The following is a 16,554-nucleotide window of genomic DNA, read 5'->3' as shown; positions in this document are numbered from 1 at the left end:
TCACTTCTTACAAACACGTGTGATTTCCCACACTAGACCAATGCCTTATATAAGTATAAACCATATAATTCGGTAGATGTTTACTATATAAGAGTGATTATTGGCAGTAAATTTTAAAATGATGGGAATGCTTATTTTGGTCTTAGCAACAATTTGGTAAGATGTACAAGTAGGAATTTTTAGCAACTAGTTACAGTTAGGTTTAATTGCAAGTGATAGAAAAAAAATTTCAGATGTAACAGTGCTTTAAACAGGATGGAAATGCACTTTTCCATAATATAATCAAAGTTGAGACAACTTGTATAGGGTTGGTGTGCTAGTTGTACAAATACCAGATATCAAGTCCCTGTTATCTTGTTGCTGTGCCTATCTCAACATGTGGTTTCCATCTCATGTTATAAGAAGACTGTGTGAGTCTGGCTGGAGCCCTAATGTACATATTCCAGCTGACAGGCAGAAGGAAGGAGAAAAGAAAGTTTCACTTCTCTCCTTTAAAAAACATTTCCTGAAAATGTGCACATGGTCTTTCTGTTTATACCCTTTAGTCACATGGCCACCCTTGGCTACTGAAATATAAGTGGAAATTTAGTCTTTATTTGAAGTGGCCATGTGTCCAACTAAAAGACCGTAATTCTATTACAGTGGACACAATGGGCCACAATGATCATTCCTTGTAAAGCAGTGCTTTCCAATCTTTTATAATCCATACCCTTTCAGCTAAGAAGATTTTCTTAGAATCCTTTTTAGTTTTATTAATAAAACTGAATTCAGTTCAGTTCAGTCACTCAGTTGTGTCCGACTCTTTGCGACCCCATGAACTGCACCATGACAGGCCTCCCTGTCCGTCAGCAACTGCCGGAGTCCACCTAAACCCACGTCCATTGAGTCGGTGATGCCATCCAACTGTCTCATCCTCTGTCATCCCCTTCTCCTCCTGCGCTCAATCTTTCCCAGCCTTGCGGTCTTTTCAGATGAGTCAGCTCTTCACATCAGGTGACCAAAGTATTGGAGTTTCAGCTTCAATATCAGTCCTACCAATGAACACCCAGGATTGATCTCCCTTAGGATGGACTGGTTGGAACTCCTTGCAGTCTAAGGGACTCTCAAGAGTCTTCTCCAACACCACAGTTCAAAAGCATCAATTCTTTGGTGCTCAGCTTTCCTTATAGTCCAACTCCCACATCCATACATGACCACTGGAAAAATCATAGCCTTGACTAGACGGACCTTTGTTGGCAAAGTAATGTCTCTGCTTTTTAATACGCTGTCTAGGTTGGCCATAACTTTCTTTCCAAAGAGTAAGTGTCTTTTAATTCCATGGCTGCCATCACCATCTACAGTGATTTTGGAGGCCAGAACAGTAGTCAGCCACTGTTTCCACTGTTTCCCCAATTATTTGCCATGAAGTGATGGGACCAGATGCCATGATCTTCGTTTTTTGAATGTTGAGCTTTAAGCCGACTTTTTCACTCTCCTCTTTCACTTTCATCAAGAGGCTTTTTAGCTCCTCTTCACTTTCTGCCATAAGGGTGGTGTCATATGCATATCTGAGGTGATATCTCCCAGCAAGCTTGTTTCCAGCTTGTGCCTCTTCCAGCCCAGTGTTTCTCATGATGTACTCTGCATATAAGTTAAATAAGCAGGATGACAATATACAGCCTTGACATACTCCTTTTCCTATTTGGAACCAATCTGTTGTTCCATGTCTAGTTCTAACTGTTGCTTCCTGACCTGCATACAGGTTTCTCAAGAGGCAGGTCAAGTGGTCTGGTGTTCCCATCTCTTTCAGAGTTTTCCTCAGTTTATTGTGATCCACACAGTCAAAGGTTTTGGCATAGTCAATAAAGCAGAAATAGATGTTTTATGGAATTTTCTTGCTTTTTCGATAATCCATTAGATGTTGGCAATTTGATATCTGGTTCCTCTGCCTTTTCTAAATACAGCTTGAACATCTGGAAGTTCAAGGTTCACATACTGCTGAAGCCTGGCTTGGAGAATTTTGAGCATTACTTTACTAGGGTGTGAGATGAGTGCAGTTGTGTGGTAGTTTATTTTATAAATATAAATTTGTAATATTAAATGGTCTTTTTTAAATAACATACCACTCTTCCTGCTTCCCATATTGGAATCAGTCATTTATAGGAGTAAGTAATCACTTCAGTTCATTGATGATTTTAATTTTTACCCTGTAGGAGCTTCAACACTTTCACAGCGGACTCATTATATGAAAATTCAGTCTAAGGTTCAAATTTTAGAAGAGAGAACTAAAGAGGCTGAGAGAACAGCTGAACTGGCTGAGGCTGATGCTAGGGAAAAGGATAAAGAGCTGGTTGAGACTTTGAAGCGATTAAAAGATTATGAATCCGTATGTATTTTTATCTTGTCAATCATGGAGCCACTTCAAGTGAGACTGTTCTGTGCCATTCGCTGTGTGCATTTAAAAACATTCCAGAAGTATCTTATGATAAAGGTTATGCTAACTGAGTTACACTGAAGTTTTCAACCTTCTGTGTAGCATTAACTTTTTGGCAGGAAAGTTGTTTTCAAACCATTTGGCTAAAGGCTTTTGTCCAGGTAATCAGCTTTGCTGAGGCACCTGGATTCGATTCTTTGTAATCTATGCCATTGTACCACCATGTGACACTACTGATTGTATAAAAGTTGTAATTGGGGTGGGTTTGCTACATTCTGTGCCAACACAGCTTTACTTTGTACTTTTTATATTTTTAAATCTGGTTACTGCTATATCACACAACCGATAACCTGCTTATTCTAATGGTGTTGCTGATTCTCCCTTACTGTTCTTTTTCCATATGTTGTTAAGTGTTTAATATGTAATATTCTGAGTTGCTTTACCATTAGGATGCTGTACTCGGAAAGGTCAATTGTTCCATTTCCTGTTGTTATTACTCCTGGATTTGTTTTTTAAAAGTAGCATTAAAAAAACACAGTTTAAAGATGTAAATTTTAGTTATTTGTGCACTTCCCCTCAACTTAATAAGAAAACAAATTTATGAACTTGAGAATTTATTCAAATAAACAATGTTATATTTAAATCACATTTGGTATTTTTCAGGGAGTTTATGGTTTAGAAGATGCTGTTATTGAAATAAAGAATTGTAAAAACCAAATTAAAATAAGAGATCGAGAGATTGAAGTATTGACAAAGGAAATCAATAAGCTTGAGTTGAAGATCAATGATTTTCTTGATGAAAATGAGGCACTTAGAGAGCGCATGGGTAAGGCATCTTTTAAGATAGGGAGTTTGCTCAACCCTAATTGTCAAGTCATTTTTTGTTGTTTATTTTTATTTTTAATAATTGGATACTCTTTTTTCCCCAAATAATTTTTCCTATAAAAATATTTAAAATTAGTAAAAGTGGAACTGTTCCAGTTGAAGTGGGATTATGGACTTGATGGAATTAGGATGATAGTTGGCCAGATTTGGAGCGTTGGTATATTCAGTCCAAGATCTCCTCAATAATAATTGCTTGTTTAAAAAATGCAAGTCTACTAACTTAATACCATATATTACAGGTTACCTTTATTTTCAACAAAAGTAATTTGTTAGTTTGCAAAGTGCTCTAATTTCAGATGAATGTCGGAAACATTTAGAAATAGTTTAATCCTTTTTAAGACTTTACTTGATAAATACTTGAATTTTATAGTTTAGATTAAGTTTTACTTAGGTTGAGTATTTAAGGTTATTACTGATTATAAGAAGTAGTAAATATAGCTTGAAAGTTTGTATGTTGATATCAGTAAATAGTTCACTAGTGAATAGTTCACTAGTTTGAATGTTATGACAGTAAATTTCTACTTGAAAATGAAAATAATGTTGTAAATAATGATTTAATTATACTTGCTACTAAGTCGCTTTAGTCGTGTCCGACTCTGTGCGACCCCATAGACGGCAGCCCACCAGGCTCCGCCATCCCTGGGATTCTCCAGGCAAGAACACTGGAGTGGGTTGCCATTCCCTTCTCCAATGCATGAAAGTGAAGTTGCTCAGTTGTGACTGACTCTTAGTGACCCCATGGTCTGCAGCCTACCAGGCTCCTCCATCCATGGGATTTTCCAGGCAAGAATACTAGAGTAGGGTGCCATTGCTTTCTCCTTAATTATACTTGGTAGATACCAATTAATGCTCTTCTAGGGTCAAAGTGATCACCTGTAAAAACTATTCTCCAGAGGGAAAAAAAGTAAATATTTTATACATACTATTTATTTGTAAAAGTTTCTAAGTAGGACCCAGAGTCATGCCAGGACCTCAAAGTAGACTTAGTCTAATCAATTTGACCTATCAGATTATGGCCAACTTCAATCGGGATGTTTGTAAAGATGACTGAACTATATAGATAGTAGTCACAAACATCAGACTTTCTGTATTTTAAAGGCCCCAAGTGTTGCTTCATAATTATTGAGACAATCTTGATATCTGGTTTTCAGAGCATGGTGGCATCTTAGTAATAGGAAAATAGGAAAGAGGCACACTGAGAACGTCAGTCTAGTCTTGATAATATAATTGATATTAATAATGACTACTCTGTGCTAAGCACTGCTATAAATTCTTCATTTGGGTTAATTTTATTATACCCCCTGACAGTAAGCCAAGAAGAAATACATATATACATACATACATACATATATACAATATTATCCCTACAACTAGTTAATAATTAAAAGTGGGAATTGAACCCAACTGTTTTATTCCAAAGCTTCTGTTCTTAATACATGATAGTACCACTATGATAGTCCAACATGGAGAAGACAGATCATAATATGTTTTTGTCAGGATTTCCATTAAAAATTGTGATAAAATTGTAGCTTATACAGTTCAAATACCTGAAGAATTCTTACACAAAAAGTACCCCGTTCTTCAGTGATGCTGGCTAAATAGATTATAACCAGTTGTTTGATGATAACCAGTTGTTATATGCAGTGTTTTTGTAGCTCATTTGAATATTAATATGATTTTAATCATATTGCTTTTTATTTTAGGCCTTGAACCAATGACAATGATCGATTTAACTGAATTTAGAAATAGCAAAAGTTTAAAACAGCAGCAATACAGAGCTGAAAACCAGATTCTTTTGAAAGAGGCAAGTGCAATAGTCAACTGGTTATTTTCCTGGTTGAAGCAAAGAGAAATACTAATAGTTTATACCTTGTAGATTGAAAGTCTAGAGGAAGAACGACTTGATCTGAAGAAAAAAATTCGTCAAATGGCTCAAGAAAAAGGAAAAAGAACTGTCACTTCAGGTATACTCTGTTACTCCAAACCTTTAAAGAATTACTGGAAAATGAATTGTGTGGCTATAGAATTTCCTGTAAGTTGGAAATATTGTTATATTCCTGTGGTTTTGCTACAAGTTTAATAAATGAAAATAATGGCCTGATGAGAGTGTATGCGTGTCATTGAGTTCAGTCCTAAATCTGAAACAGTTGAAAAGAATAATAAGTGAACAAAATACAAACTTCAGAATCATGGACTTTAGAAAACTTTATAGTATAATCTTACTAATTTCTAGTCAATCACAATATGTTGTGATTAGTAATTTGTTAATATATTATGTTAATATTTTTTCCTTCCTTAAAAGCTATGCACTTAAAGCTTTATTTGTACATTATTCTTTGCTAAATGAAAGTAATGTTTTATTGAATAAAAACTAACATCTTTTTTTGTTTTGATTTATCTTACATGATATAAAGAGAACAGTTGGATTAGTTCTTTAATAGCTATTGCTTTTTTGTAAGAAGACCATAGAGACAGAATTTTTTTTCTAACTTGGCCCAAGCTCACAAGTATCTATGAATAGTATAGATTTTTTTTTTTAGCATTATGCTCTCAATAGTACATCAAACATTTCTTGAAGGGCAAAACTTTGTAATTTATTAATATATATTAAGCAATTTAGTAATCATTCATGATTCTTTAAATATATATCTGTTAACTATTTTGGCACTTATTAATATGTCAAAAAGAATGATAGAGAAGATAGAATTTGTATTGTTTCTCATTAATATCTTATTAAAAGTGGCATAAAGCAGGCAGTTGTAGAAGAGGCTACATGTGGATCCAGGATCTTGGAAATAATTATTTTACCTTTTGTTTGAGTTAAAACGTGATTTAGTTTTTAAGAATTAAAGTATTGGGGGCTTACCAGTGGTTAAGAGTCTGTGTTTCCACTGCAAGTGGTGCAGGTTTGATCCCTGGTCTGGAAACTAAGATCCCATGTGCTGTGAGGCATAGCCAAAAAAAAAAGAGCACTAAAATATTGGAATAATAAAAGAGTTATTTTTGTTTCTCATTTGTTAATTTATTTGTAGGATTAATTGCTGAGGACCTGAACCTAACTGAATACTTTTCTCAAGAGAATAGAATGGGAGAAAGAAAATCTGATTTCATGAGCCTTAAAAATATGAGTGAAGGACAGTCAAAGGTAAATAGTAAAATATTACTATGGTGAAAAGAATGAATATTATTATCAGGCTTTCATTTCTTCCCCTGTTATCTCATTTTGGAAATTGCTTCTTTTTATACTTGTTAAAAAGTCTCAGATAGATCCCAAGATTAATGAAACGTTGTTTACTCTGAATACAGATTAGGAGTTCAGATAAAGTAGAGCTGCCACACAGGAGACCATCATTCAATATTCCACAGTTATGTCAGAATGAGCCAGAAGAGAATATGACCATGGGATCATTATCGAGAATGTTATCTGAAATTCACCAGAGTGTAGAAAGTGAAGTGAATCCTTTTGTCTCTTTAACTACACATTCTTCATCTGTACAAGTGAAAGATGATATTTCACCTCCAGAAACTATTACAATAAGGGAGATTTTTAAAGCACCCTGTCTACAATCTTTAAGAAATCTAGAGTCATTAATCAATACCTTTAGTAGAGAGAGTCATGAAGAAATAAACGAATATTTATGCTCTCTTTCTGATGAGTCTATGAAGAAAATGACAAGGAGCCATCAGGCACTTGAAAAGACTAATTTCACACAAAAAAGTGATTCATCTTTACAAGCCTTATCAACAGCTTCAGATTTAATGCAGAAGTTATCACTTAGGCAAAAATCAGCAATATTTTGTCAACAAATTCATGATAATAGTGCTGGCATGGATAAATCACAAGTAGCAACATCAGAAGATGAACAGGTTCATACCCCAGTCAACTTTGCTGATACCAATTTGAAAGAAAATATAGGAAAAAGTGAAATACCCTTACAGACAGAGATCTGGAAAGATAAACTTGAAGTTAATGTTCCGGACCCTGTGCCAATTACTGCACAATCAAAATTACCTCAGATAGATCCACTTGAAAATCTTATAGAACAGCTACGGACAGAACTAGTATTTCTTAGATCTCAGGTGAGCTATCCTCCAAATAACATTCCTAGGATTTTTTTAAAAATTCATTTTTATGACTTTCTAACAAAATTCTATAAGTAGCAGTTGTAATAATTTTTCTGTTTGCACATTAACACTAATTTATACACATTCTATCTTTTGAAAATCTAAAAATGCAGTACGTTTGAGGTGAACTCATTAACTTGCCTAATTTATAACTTGTTTCTTTAGAATGAAGTCATAGCACAGGATTTATTGATCAAAGAAGCACAGAATAGAAATGCAGAAATAGAGCTTGAACGTCGTAGAAGCCAGGCAGAACAGGTAGTGTAAAGGCAGATCATTAAAAGAGATGATTGTGGTGCTAAAGACAAAAACTTTCATTATCTGTTTCCCTTTTGCCATGGTGTTGCAGGGAGGGAGAAGGTGGGAGGGATGATCATTACCTGTTTCACCTTTTAAATTTTATTTTTATGACTGTTGCTGTTTCTGTAGCTTGTTTTAGGTATTTTAAACCTAAGTTGATCAAGCTTTTCTTTAAACTTCAAAACTGTAAACTGTTGTAATATTTTAAAAAAATTTTTTTTCTCTTTGTTTTGTTTAGAATGAATTTCTTTCAAGAGAACTAATTGAAAAGGAAAGAGATTTAGAAAGAAGTAGAACAGTAATAGTGAAATTTCAAAATAAATGTAAGTCACTGTTCTCTCTTATTTTTCTTTACTTACTTTACCTGTACTGAAAATTATGGGTGTAAAGGACTAATACATTCTGTTCTCTAGTCTGTTTTAGCCTTAACAATGTCTATAATGTATCAATGTCAATCTTTGATTTATTTGGTTTGCCTTGCTTTATTTCTTTTTCAGAGAATGTTATTAATCTGAATTTATTGTAATGATAAATGAGTCTATTTTTTCTCTTTTGTCCTCTAATGAAAGTGAAGTTAGAAATAAATGTAAAAGTTTTAATATAAAGTGAAAGCAAAGTATGCTTATGATTTATTTATTTCATCCATGAGCTATATATGTATATGTGTATTATTTAAATAGGTGTCCAGTTTTATTTAACTATTTACCCATTGGATTTATACTTGAATTTTTTGTACATTTATTTGTATTCACATTTTATAAATGGGTTATTTTTGCTATATGTGAAATACTTGTCATCTTTATAGCATAGTATAATTGTAAATTTATACCTAGTATAAATTATAAGTTATAAATCTCATTCATTCAATAAATATGTCATTTTTAGTAAAAGAATTAGTTGAAGAAAATAAACAACTTGAAGAAGGTATGAAAGAAATATTGCAAGCTATTAAGGAAATGCAGAAAGATCCTGATATTAAAGGAGGGGAAACATCTCTAATTATTCCCAGTCTTGAAAGACTAGTTAATGTAAGTTATTTTTATATTAATAGTTTTATTTTGTTGTTTCATCTCTTTAAAAATGTTGTTCCACTTTCATTGGTCTCCACAGCTTCTAATGAAACATTACTGTCATTTGAGTCATGTATAGTTCTCAAACTAGTTCAAAACTTTCTCTTTTTATTTTGTATTCACATTGTGACTGTAATGTGCCAAGGGTGTGTGTGTGTGTGTGTGTGTGTGTGTGTGTGTGTGTGTGTGTGTGTGTGTGTGTGTGCGTGCACCTTGTTTGGGGTTTCCTGAGCTTGTTCACTTATGTTATTCACCACAATTGAGAAATTTTCTGCCATTAATTTCTTCATTTATTTTTTCTGCCCCTTTGTCTCTAGGACTCCAGTGATACACGTTAGACTTTTTGACATTGTCCCACAAATCCCTGAGGCTCTGTTCATAGTTTTTTCCTAAAATTTTATCTTTTTTCTCCAAGTTGGATAGTTGCTATTATCTTCAGGTTCACTGATACTTTGTCTGTCATCTCCACTTTTTGTTAAGGGTTATGCTGAGACAAAGGCAGCAAGATGAGTAAAATCATATGTAATCTCATAGAGAGTGTGATCTGGGATTTAACTCAAGGCAGTAGATTTCTAAGACTAAGCCTTTACCCTAAGGAGATCAGAACAGTCTACATGAAGTTAATAATTTATACTAATTCAAAAGGGATAGCAGGAAGAAATAGGCAGAAGGAGGTACTCTGACAGATGACAAAGTAGTCTAGTTAGTTATTTTGTTGATAAATAGCATCATGTTGTCTATAAGGACTTTCGGAAAATGAGATTAAATTAGTGATTAGGGACCCTGAAAAATATCCTATAGTAATAAAAAGTAAACTTAGGTGCATAACAATTATCTGATCTAAAGTGCTATTCTGATGATCTCTTAGACGAGATACTGTTATGTCATTGAATGGGGCATATCAATCAGAAAAAAAGAAAAATAATGACCCAGAAGAGAAGCAGATGAAGTCTATGGAAGCAGTAGTATCAGGAATGCTAAAGGCTGTCAATTAAAATAGAAAAAGTTTGAATTTTACTGGGCTGTTTATTTGGTCACTAAATAGAGTTCCCCTTGTAGAGCAGAGTTTGATCTGAGACATAGTATTCGAAGTAGGTTGATGACTTCAATATTTGACATATTTTTTTTTTTTATCCAGAACTCTTGGATAAGACTTTTATCATATTTTGCTTTTGTTATCTTGTATGCTTCAACTGTATGGAAAGGAAGCAGTGAAAATTTTATCTGATTGAATGTAGTAGCTATTTCATTCCATTGCTTATATTTTGCTTTAAGATGCTTCATGGTTTCAAAGTATTTACATATAAATTATCTCATTTTGACTGTATGAAAGCTTTGTGAAGCAGACAGAGCTGACATTACTTTCCCTTCTTTAGAGATAAAGAAGCTAATATTTAAGGAATTTTAAGTCAGTTGTCCAGCTAGCAAGAGATTGGTTTATATTTGAACCCTAGTCATCTTGTTCCTGTTTAGTTGTTTTTCTGGTCTACCAGTCTACTTGGGTTAGTTCAATATTTGTTAATTGTTAGAATGAGGTGATCAGTATGCTTGGTAATACTGATGTAGGTTAACTGGTATTTTATAAATTTGTAAGAGATAGAGTTGGTATACATTATTACACATGGGAGTAGTATAATGATTAAATGTAAGTGTTATTTAAACATCGATTATTATACTGTGATTTTAGTGTTTTTCTTTACATTTCTTCAATATAATTTAAATATATTAGGCTATAGAATCAAAGAATCCAGAAGGAATATTTGATGCTAATCTGCATTTAAAAGCCCAAGTTGATCAACTTACTGGAAGAAATGAAGAATTAAGACAGGAGCTCAGAGAATCTCGGAAAGAGGCTATAAATTATTCTCAGCAGTTGACAAAAGCACATTTAAAGGTGAGAATTTTTTTAAATAAAAGAAAATGCTAAACTTATGAACAAAGGTTTAATGTGAAACATTTATTTTTTTAATGACTATTTTATGAGAAAATGCCCCTTGAATTAATTCTTTCTATATTAGAAAAGCTTCTGTTTGGATTTTTAAAATAGAATTAGTGGAAAAATGAGTACCTTATAACGTAAAAATGTTTGTGTGTTAGTTGCTCAGTCGTGTCTGACTCTTTGCAACCCTGTGGACTGTAGCCTGCCAGGCTCTTTCTGTTAATGGGATTTTCCAGGCAAGAGTACTGGAATGGGTTTCCATTTCCTTCTCCAGGGGATGTTCCCTGACTCAGGGATCAAACCCCGGTCTCCTGCATTGAAGGCAGATTCTTTACCGTTTGAGCCACTAGGAAAATATAAAAGGATACAGAGATTTTAAATGTATTCTTAGGCATCTCTAAGCAGAAATTACATTATAATTTAATTAATACCTGGCAGAGCATTCATATATCTACTTGTTAAAGTTACTCTTTAGGAAATGTAAGTTACTGCTTTTTAATTTGTCTTTCTTTTTGTATAAGAGATGAGACTCTCATTTCTGAATTGTTTGTTTCCAGATAGATCATCTTGAAAAAGAAACCCGTCTTTTACGACAAACAGAAGGATCAAATGTTGTGTTTAAAGGAATAGACTTACCTGATGGGATAGCACCATCTAGTGCCAATATTATCAATTCTCAGAATGAATATTTAATACATATCTTACAGGTACTGAAAACTTTATATGTGAATAGCAAAATAACATCATCCGCTGTTTCTTTGAGTTCTTAGACTGTTAACAGTGAGATGTATTTTTATTGAATGTTGATGTTAGATGGAATGTTATGAATAAAAGCAGTTCGTTCTATTCATCTGAATGAAAAGCAGGCATGCCATTCGTATGAAATATATGATTGACAGATAGAATAACATGCAGCTACTATAAGGTAGTAATGTATAAGTAAAGTGAGCTCTTTTATCTATTCCTGCTTGGAAAAGCAATTCAGATGAATAAAATCTGACACAGCTTTTTGTGTAATGATTAGTATTGTTCCTTTTTTGTGTGTTAACTACAAGAAAAACTTTTAAGAAAAATTGTCTTAAAATTGTCTTTTATTTCTTTTTTCCCTTTGCCCTGTAAGGTTAGTTACTCCGTTAGCAGATCAGAGAGGATACTGCTTGCCCTGTATTGGTTTGTCAGCTTTGCTGTCTATGTTATAGTCATAGAATGGCCTAATGAGAGTCACTTTTCATTTTTCCATTTGAAGTGTGTGTGAATAACCATAAAATCTCTTACTTTGCAAATATAATTACAAAAATGTGTTCAGAATCAATGAAAATAAGTTTTTCATTGTAAGCACTGCTGTTTCCCTTTCCTAAGTAATCCACTTGTGAATATACTTGAGTTATGCTTATCAAATGCTTGTATTTGTAAGTTACATTACTTAATCCTTGAGTCGGAGAAGGCAATGGCACCCTACTCCAGTACTCTTGCCTGGAAAATCCCATGGATGGAGGAGCCTGGTAGGCTGCAGTCCATGAGGTCGCTAAGAGTCAGACACGACTGAGCGACTTCCCTTTCACTTTTTACTTTCACTCATTGGAGAAAGAAATGGCAACCCACTCCAGTGTTCTTGCCTGGAGAATCCCAGGGACGGGGGAGCCTGGTGGGCTGCCGTCTATGGGGTCGCACAGAGTTGGACACGACTGAAGCGACTTAGCAGTAGCAGCAGCAGTAGTAATCCTTGAGTATTAGAATTGAACTGTTTATTGGATCATTACTTCATAATTCATGTTGTGTCATTATTCTTAAATTTCTGATTTTAACACTCTTCCTGAATTTATTCTTCTTTACTTCAGGAACACTGTCAATAAGTAGTGTTGTCGATAACAGTATAGCCTTGTCATGTTACTTGTGATGATTCATTATTTTTTCATCTTTGTGTAAAAACACACACATAAAAAAAAACACATAGAAAGCATTGTCGTAGATTATCAAACACAGATTGAAAATCTGAAAACCTGTTTAAAGTGGCAAAACAATACTTGAACTCCCAATCCTAAGGTAGCATAGCGTGCTGGAAGTAGCAAGGTCTCTGGAGTCAGCCAGACCTGACTGCAAGTGTTAGATCTGCAAATAGGTAAGGCATCTGGCACCAAGCTTGGTGTACATCTCAGAAAATGGTTACCAGGCCTAGTACTAATGAGTTTTTTAATGTTAAAGTTACTTGATCTTTCTGAGTCTCAAGTTTCTTCATCTTCAAAATTTAATAATTGGAGAGGACAATTTGAGTGAGGGTATGAATGTGTATGTTCACTAAAGGGTATGTGGGGCTGAGTAGCTAGAGGCAAGTTTGTAACCACTGCATCTGATCATTTGTATGGTTACTGTAACTATTACAAATATATGGTGATACAAATAATCTTACCTGTTTCATAGCACTTCTCTTTTACATATATTATCTCATTCCATATGCCATAAGATGTTCAAAATAATCATAGGAATGATCTGGGCTGCTTACGGATTTGTTGTGAATTATCTTTTATATATTTTTCTATAATCTTGTCAAAATATGAATTTATACTTTCAGATTTGAAATATATCCTGATGCTTTTTTCATTCTCATTTCTAAACCAATTTTTAGGAACTAGAATATAAAGAAAATAAGTTAAAGAATTTAGAAGATTCTCTTGAAGACTATAACAGAAAATTTGCAGTAATTCGTCATCAACAAAGCTTATTATATAAAGAATACCTAAGGTATAGGTGTTAGCAAAACTTTATAAATATAAATGTAGCATATTCTTAATAAAGTTAAGTAACAAAATATATTTAGATATTTTCTTTTCCTTTTTCCTCCTGCCTCTTCACCTTTGCTTTGTGTTTTAGTTCCTTGTGATAAAAATTCTGTGATAGTAATACTTTTTCATAGAATTATTAATAACTTAATTATGTGACATAATTATGTGAAAATGCCCAGATCTGAGTATTTTGTGAATATTATGGCACATATGAACAGTTCGTGTCAGCAGTCAGTAATTCTTTTTCATCACCAGCATCATTATTCATGTGTTTTCGTAGAGAACTAGCCTGTTTCTTCTTATCTCTGCCATCTCATCTGTACTAATGAACAGCTTTAGTAATAATTAGAATATCTGATCAAAGGTTGTTTAAACACTAAGAATGATTATGATTTAATCCAACAAGAAAGCCAAAGCTAATTATAGGGTAGGTCATGTTTGGGAATCTTCTAGTGTATGTCATGTTATCTCCTATGATGGTGCAGGAGTTAGGAGTTCAAGGAAGATGGAACCATGTCCATTGAAGAAGAGGGGTGTTTTCTTTTCACACAATTCTTTGTTTTTATTTATAAATTTTTTTCTAGAGGACTCCAGCAGACTTAGATCTCATTAACCAGGATAGTAAATGAGCTGTCCAAGTCATATGTCCAGGTTTGAACCATTCAGTGCTGACACCTTAAGTGGTTTATGCCAACCAGATTGGAGGTCTGGGTAGGCAACAATATCTTATGCACCTTCTTTAAGTCTAATGATTGCTCACTTTGCATGGATTCTAAATATTTCACAATTATTTAACACTCAATTTAAGAATAGGGTCAGAATACCGAGACTTGATTTCCAAAGTAAGTTTGGAATATTGATTATTTTCTTAATTATCTTCTGTTTTTAATAAAATGTTTACAAGATCCATTATCATTATATTGTAATAGTTATAGAGTAGTAATTTGTAGTTTAAATAATTTGATAAAATAATTTCTTTACTTTCAATTTATTAAATAATAATAATAACTTCCAGGATTAACCCTTTCAAGTGGGATTTTAACTTGTGTTATCATGTGTGGATTAGTTATAATTTCTCTTGTTTTATGGTAACTAAATTTCCATTATCTAAAGTTATCTCTTCCTATAGATTTACTGTATTGCTTTTTTTTTTAAATCCTTTTAAGTGAAAAGGAGAACTGGAAAACAGAATCTGAAACAATGAAAGAGGAAAAGAAAAGACTTGAGGATCAAATCCAACAAGATGCTATAAAAGTGAAAGAATATAATGTAAGTAAAGCACTTTTAAAGTCAATATGCAATATTATTCAGACTAAGATAGCTAGATTCAACAAGTAATATAATTGTGACTTTGTGCAGAATTTGCTGAGTGCTCTTCAGATGGATTCAGATGAAATGAAAAAAACACTTGCAGAAAATAGTAGAAAGATCACAGTCTTACAGGTGAATGAAAAGTCACTCATCAGGCAATATACAACTTTGGTAGAAATGGAGAGACAGCTTAGAAAAGAAAATGGGAAACAGAAGAATGAATTGATGTCAATGGAGGCTGAAGTTGGTGAAAAAATTGGACGTTTGCAACGTTTTAAGGTATGTCTGATTTTTTCCAACTCTGAAAGTTTTCAGACAAGATGGATGCTGCTGCTGCTAAGTTGCTTCAGTCGTGTCCAACTCTGTGTGACCCCATAGACGGCAGCCCACCAGGCTCCCCGGTCCCTGGGATTCTCCAGGCAAGAACGCTGGAGTGGGTTGCCATAGTATGATCAATAACTATCACCTGGATTAATAGGAAACAGTTTTTAACATTTGACCATAATAGCTCCATCTGTTTTTTGTAAGAGTATTTTAATTGCAGACATTTCTCCTCTTAGTATTTTAGTATGCATCTCTTTGAAAAAAGTCTTTTTCTGTTTACATGACCACAGTAACTTTATCATCCTTAACAAAATTGACAACAGTCCTTTATATATTGTCGAATGTCCAGACCACATCCGCATTTTCTTAGCTGTCCGTGGGTCCAGTCAAGGACTCTGCATTGTCCTGGGATGTTTCATATCCTAAATCTTTTTAATACAGACTCTCCCCCTTTTCTTCTCCCCCTCTCTGAAAAATATTGAATGTTTAATTATATTCTGTCATAATTTTATTTGTTCCTCTAACCATTATACTTACTAAAAGTTATCTTTGAAGCTGTGGTTATATTCAAGGAAACATTTTTGGCAAGACTACTTTGTACTTTGTAAGTAACACTTTATATGGTATCATTCAAGAGGTGGAATGTCTGGTAGTCCCATTTTCATGGTTGATAACTGTGTTAAGGGGGAGACAGCCATATATCTCTGTTTTTAAGTGCTTTAGTTAATTAACTCTTTGGTAATGTGTTGATACCATGCAAATAATCAGTTCTTTATCAGTTCTCTAATGGGTTTACCATTCATTGGTAATTGTTGCCTGACCCAATTATTTCATCAGGAGTTGCAAAAATCATGATTTTTCTAGTTTATTATGTGCTTTTCATTTATTAGCAGATATTCTTTTATAAAATAAACAGCTTTTCATCATAAGCCGAACCTCTTTGGTTATCTTGAAGTATGGTTCCTGCTGTCAGACGTAGTTTAAAGTTTCTTTACAGTTCTTATTGTCTTTATAATATCTCTCACTAAGGATGTGTCATCAAAATAGCATATTCTATAGTGATGTGAAGTAATTCTCCTTTGTGGGTTATGATATACATTTGCTGTGTTTAGGCTCATTTATTTTACATTTGTTTTCAACTTCAGGGATAACTTTTAAAAAATTAAATTTGAATACATAAAGTATTTACACAAAAGATGTCATCAGAGAAATCTTACTGCTGTCCTTGTACCTTTTGCTTCATTATATTCCACCCATTCGCCTCTTTTGTTGTTGTTTAGTGGCTAAGTCGTCTCCAACTCTTTTGTGACCCCATGGACTGTAGCCTGCCAGGCTCCTCTGAAATCTTGCATGGGATTTCCCAGGCAAGAATACTGGAATGAGTTGCCATTTTCTACTCCAAGGAAA

The 16,554-nt window shown here is 33.7% G+C and overlaps 1 protein-coding gene across 1 annotated transcript in view; it reads left to right on the top strand.

Annotated features, from left to right (window-relative positions):
• CEP290 (centrosomal protein 290) overlaps nucleotides 1-16,554 on the top strand; it is a 90,220-nt gene that overhangs the window by 18,922 nt on the left and 54,744 nt on the right. The window contains exons 13-24 of the mRNA XM_068969709.1: nucleotides 2,193-2,365; nucleotides 3,077-3,239; nucleotides 5,002-5,102; nucleotides 5,175-5,262; nucleotides 6,331-6,443; nucleotides 7,962-8,046; nucleotides 8,609-8,751; nucleotides 10,523-10,687; nucleotides 11,290-11,439; nucleotides 13,356-13,471; nucleotides 14,679-14,781; nucleotides 14,872-15,102. Of these exons, the coding sequence (XP_068825810.1) occupies nucleotides 2,193-2,365; nucleotides 3,077-3,239; nucleotides 5,002-5,102; nucleotides 5,175-5,262; nucleotides 6,331-6,443; nucleotides 7,962-8,046; nucleotides 8,609-8,751; nucleotides 10,523-10,687; nucleotides 11,290-11,439; nucleotides 13,356-13,471; nucleotides 14,679-14,781; nucleotides 14,872-15,102 (1,631 nt within the window). The remainder of the gene's footprint in view (nucleotides 1-2,192; nucleotides 2,366-3,076; nucleotides 3,240-5,001; nucleotides 5,103-5,174; nucleotides 5,263-6,330; nucleotides 6,444-7,961; nucleotides 8,047-8,608; nucleotides 8,752-10,522; nucleotides 10,688-11,289; nucleotides 11,440-13,355; nucleotides 13,472-14,678; nucleotides 14,782-14,871; nucleotides 15,103-16,554) is intronic.

The sequence above is a fragment of the Capricornis sumatraensis genome, chromosome 4 (genome assembly GCF_032405125.1).
Source record: "Capricornis sumatraensis isolate serow.1 chromosome 4, serow.2, whole genome shotgun sequence".
Taxonomy (NCBI): domain Eukaryota; kingdom Metazoa; phylum Chordata; class Mammalia; order Artiodactyla; family Bovidae; genus Capricornis; species Capricornis sumatraensis.
This window is presented reverse-complemented; position numbering and strand designations above follow the sequence as displayed.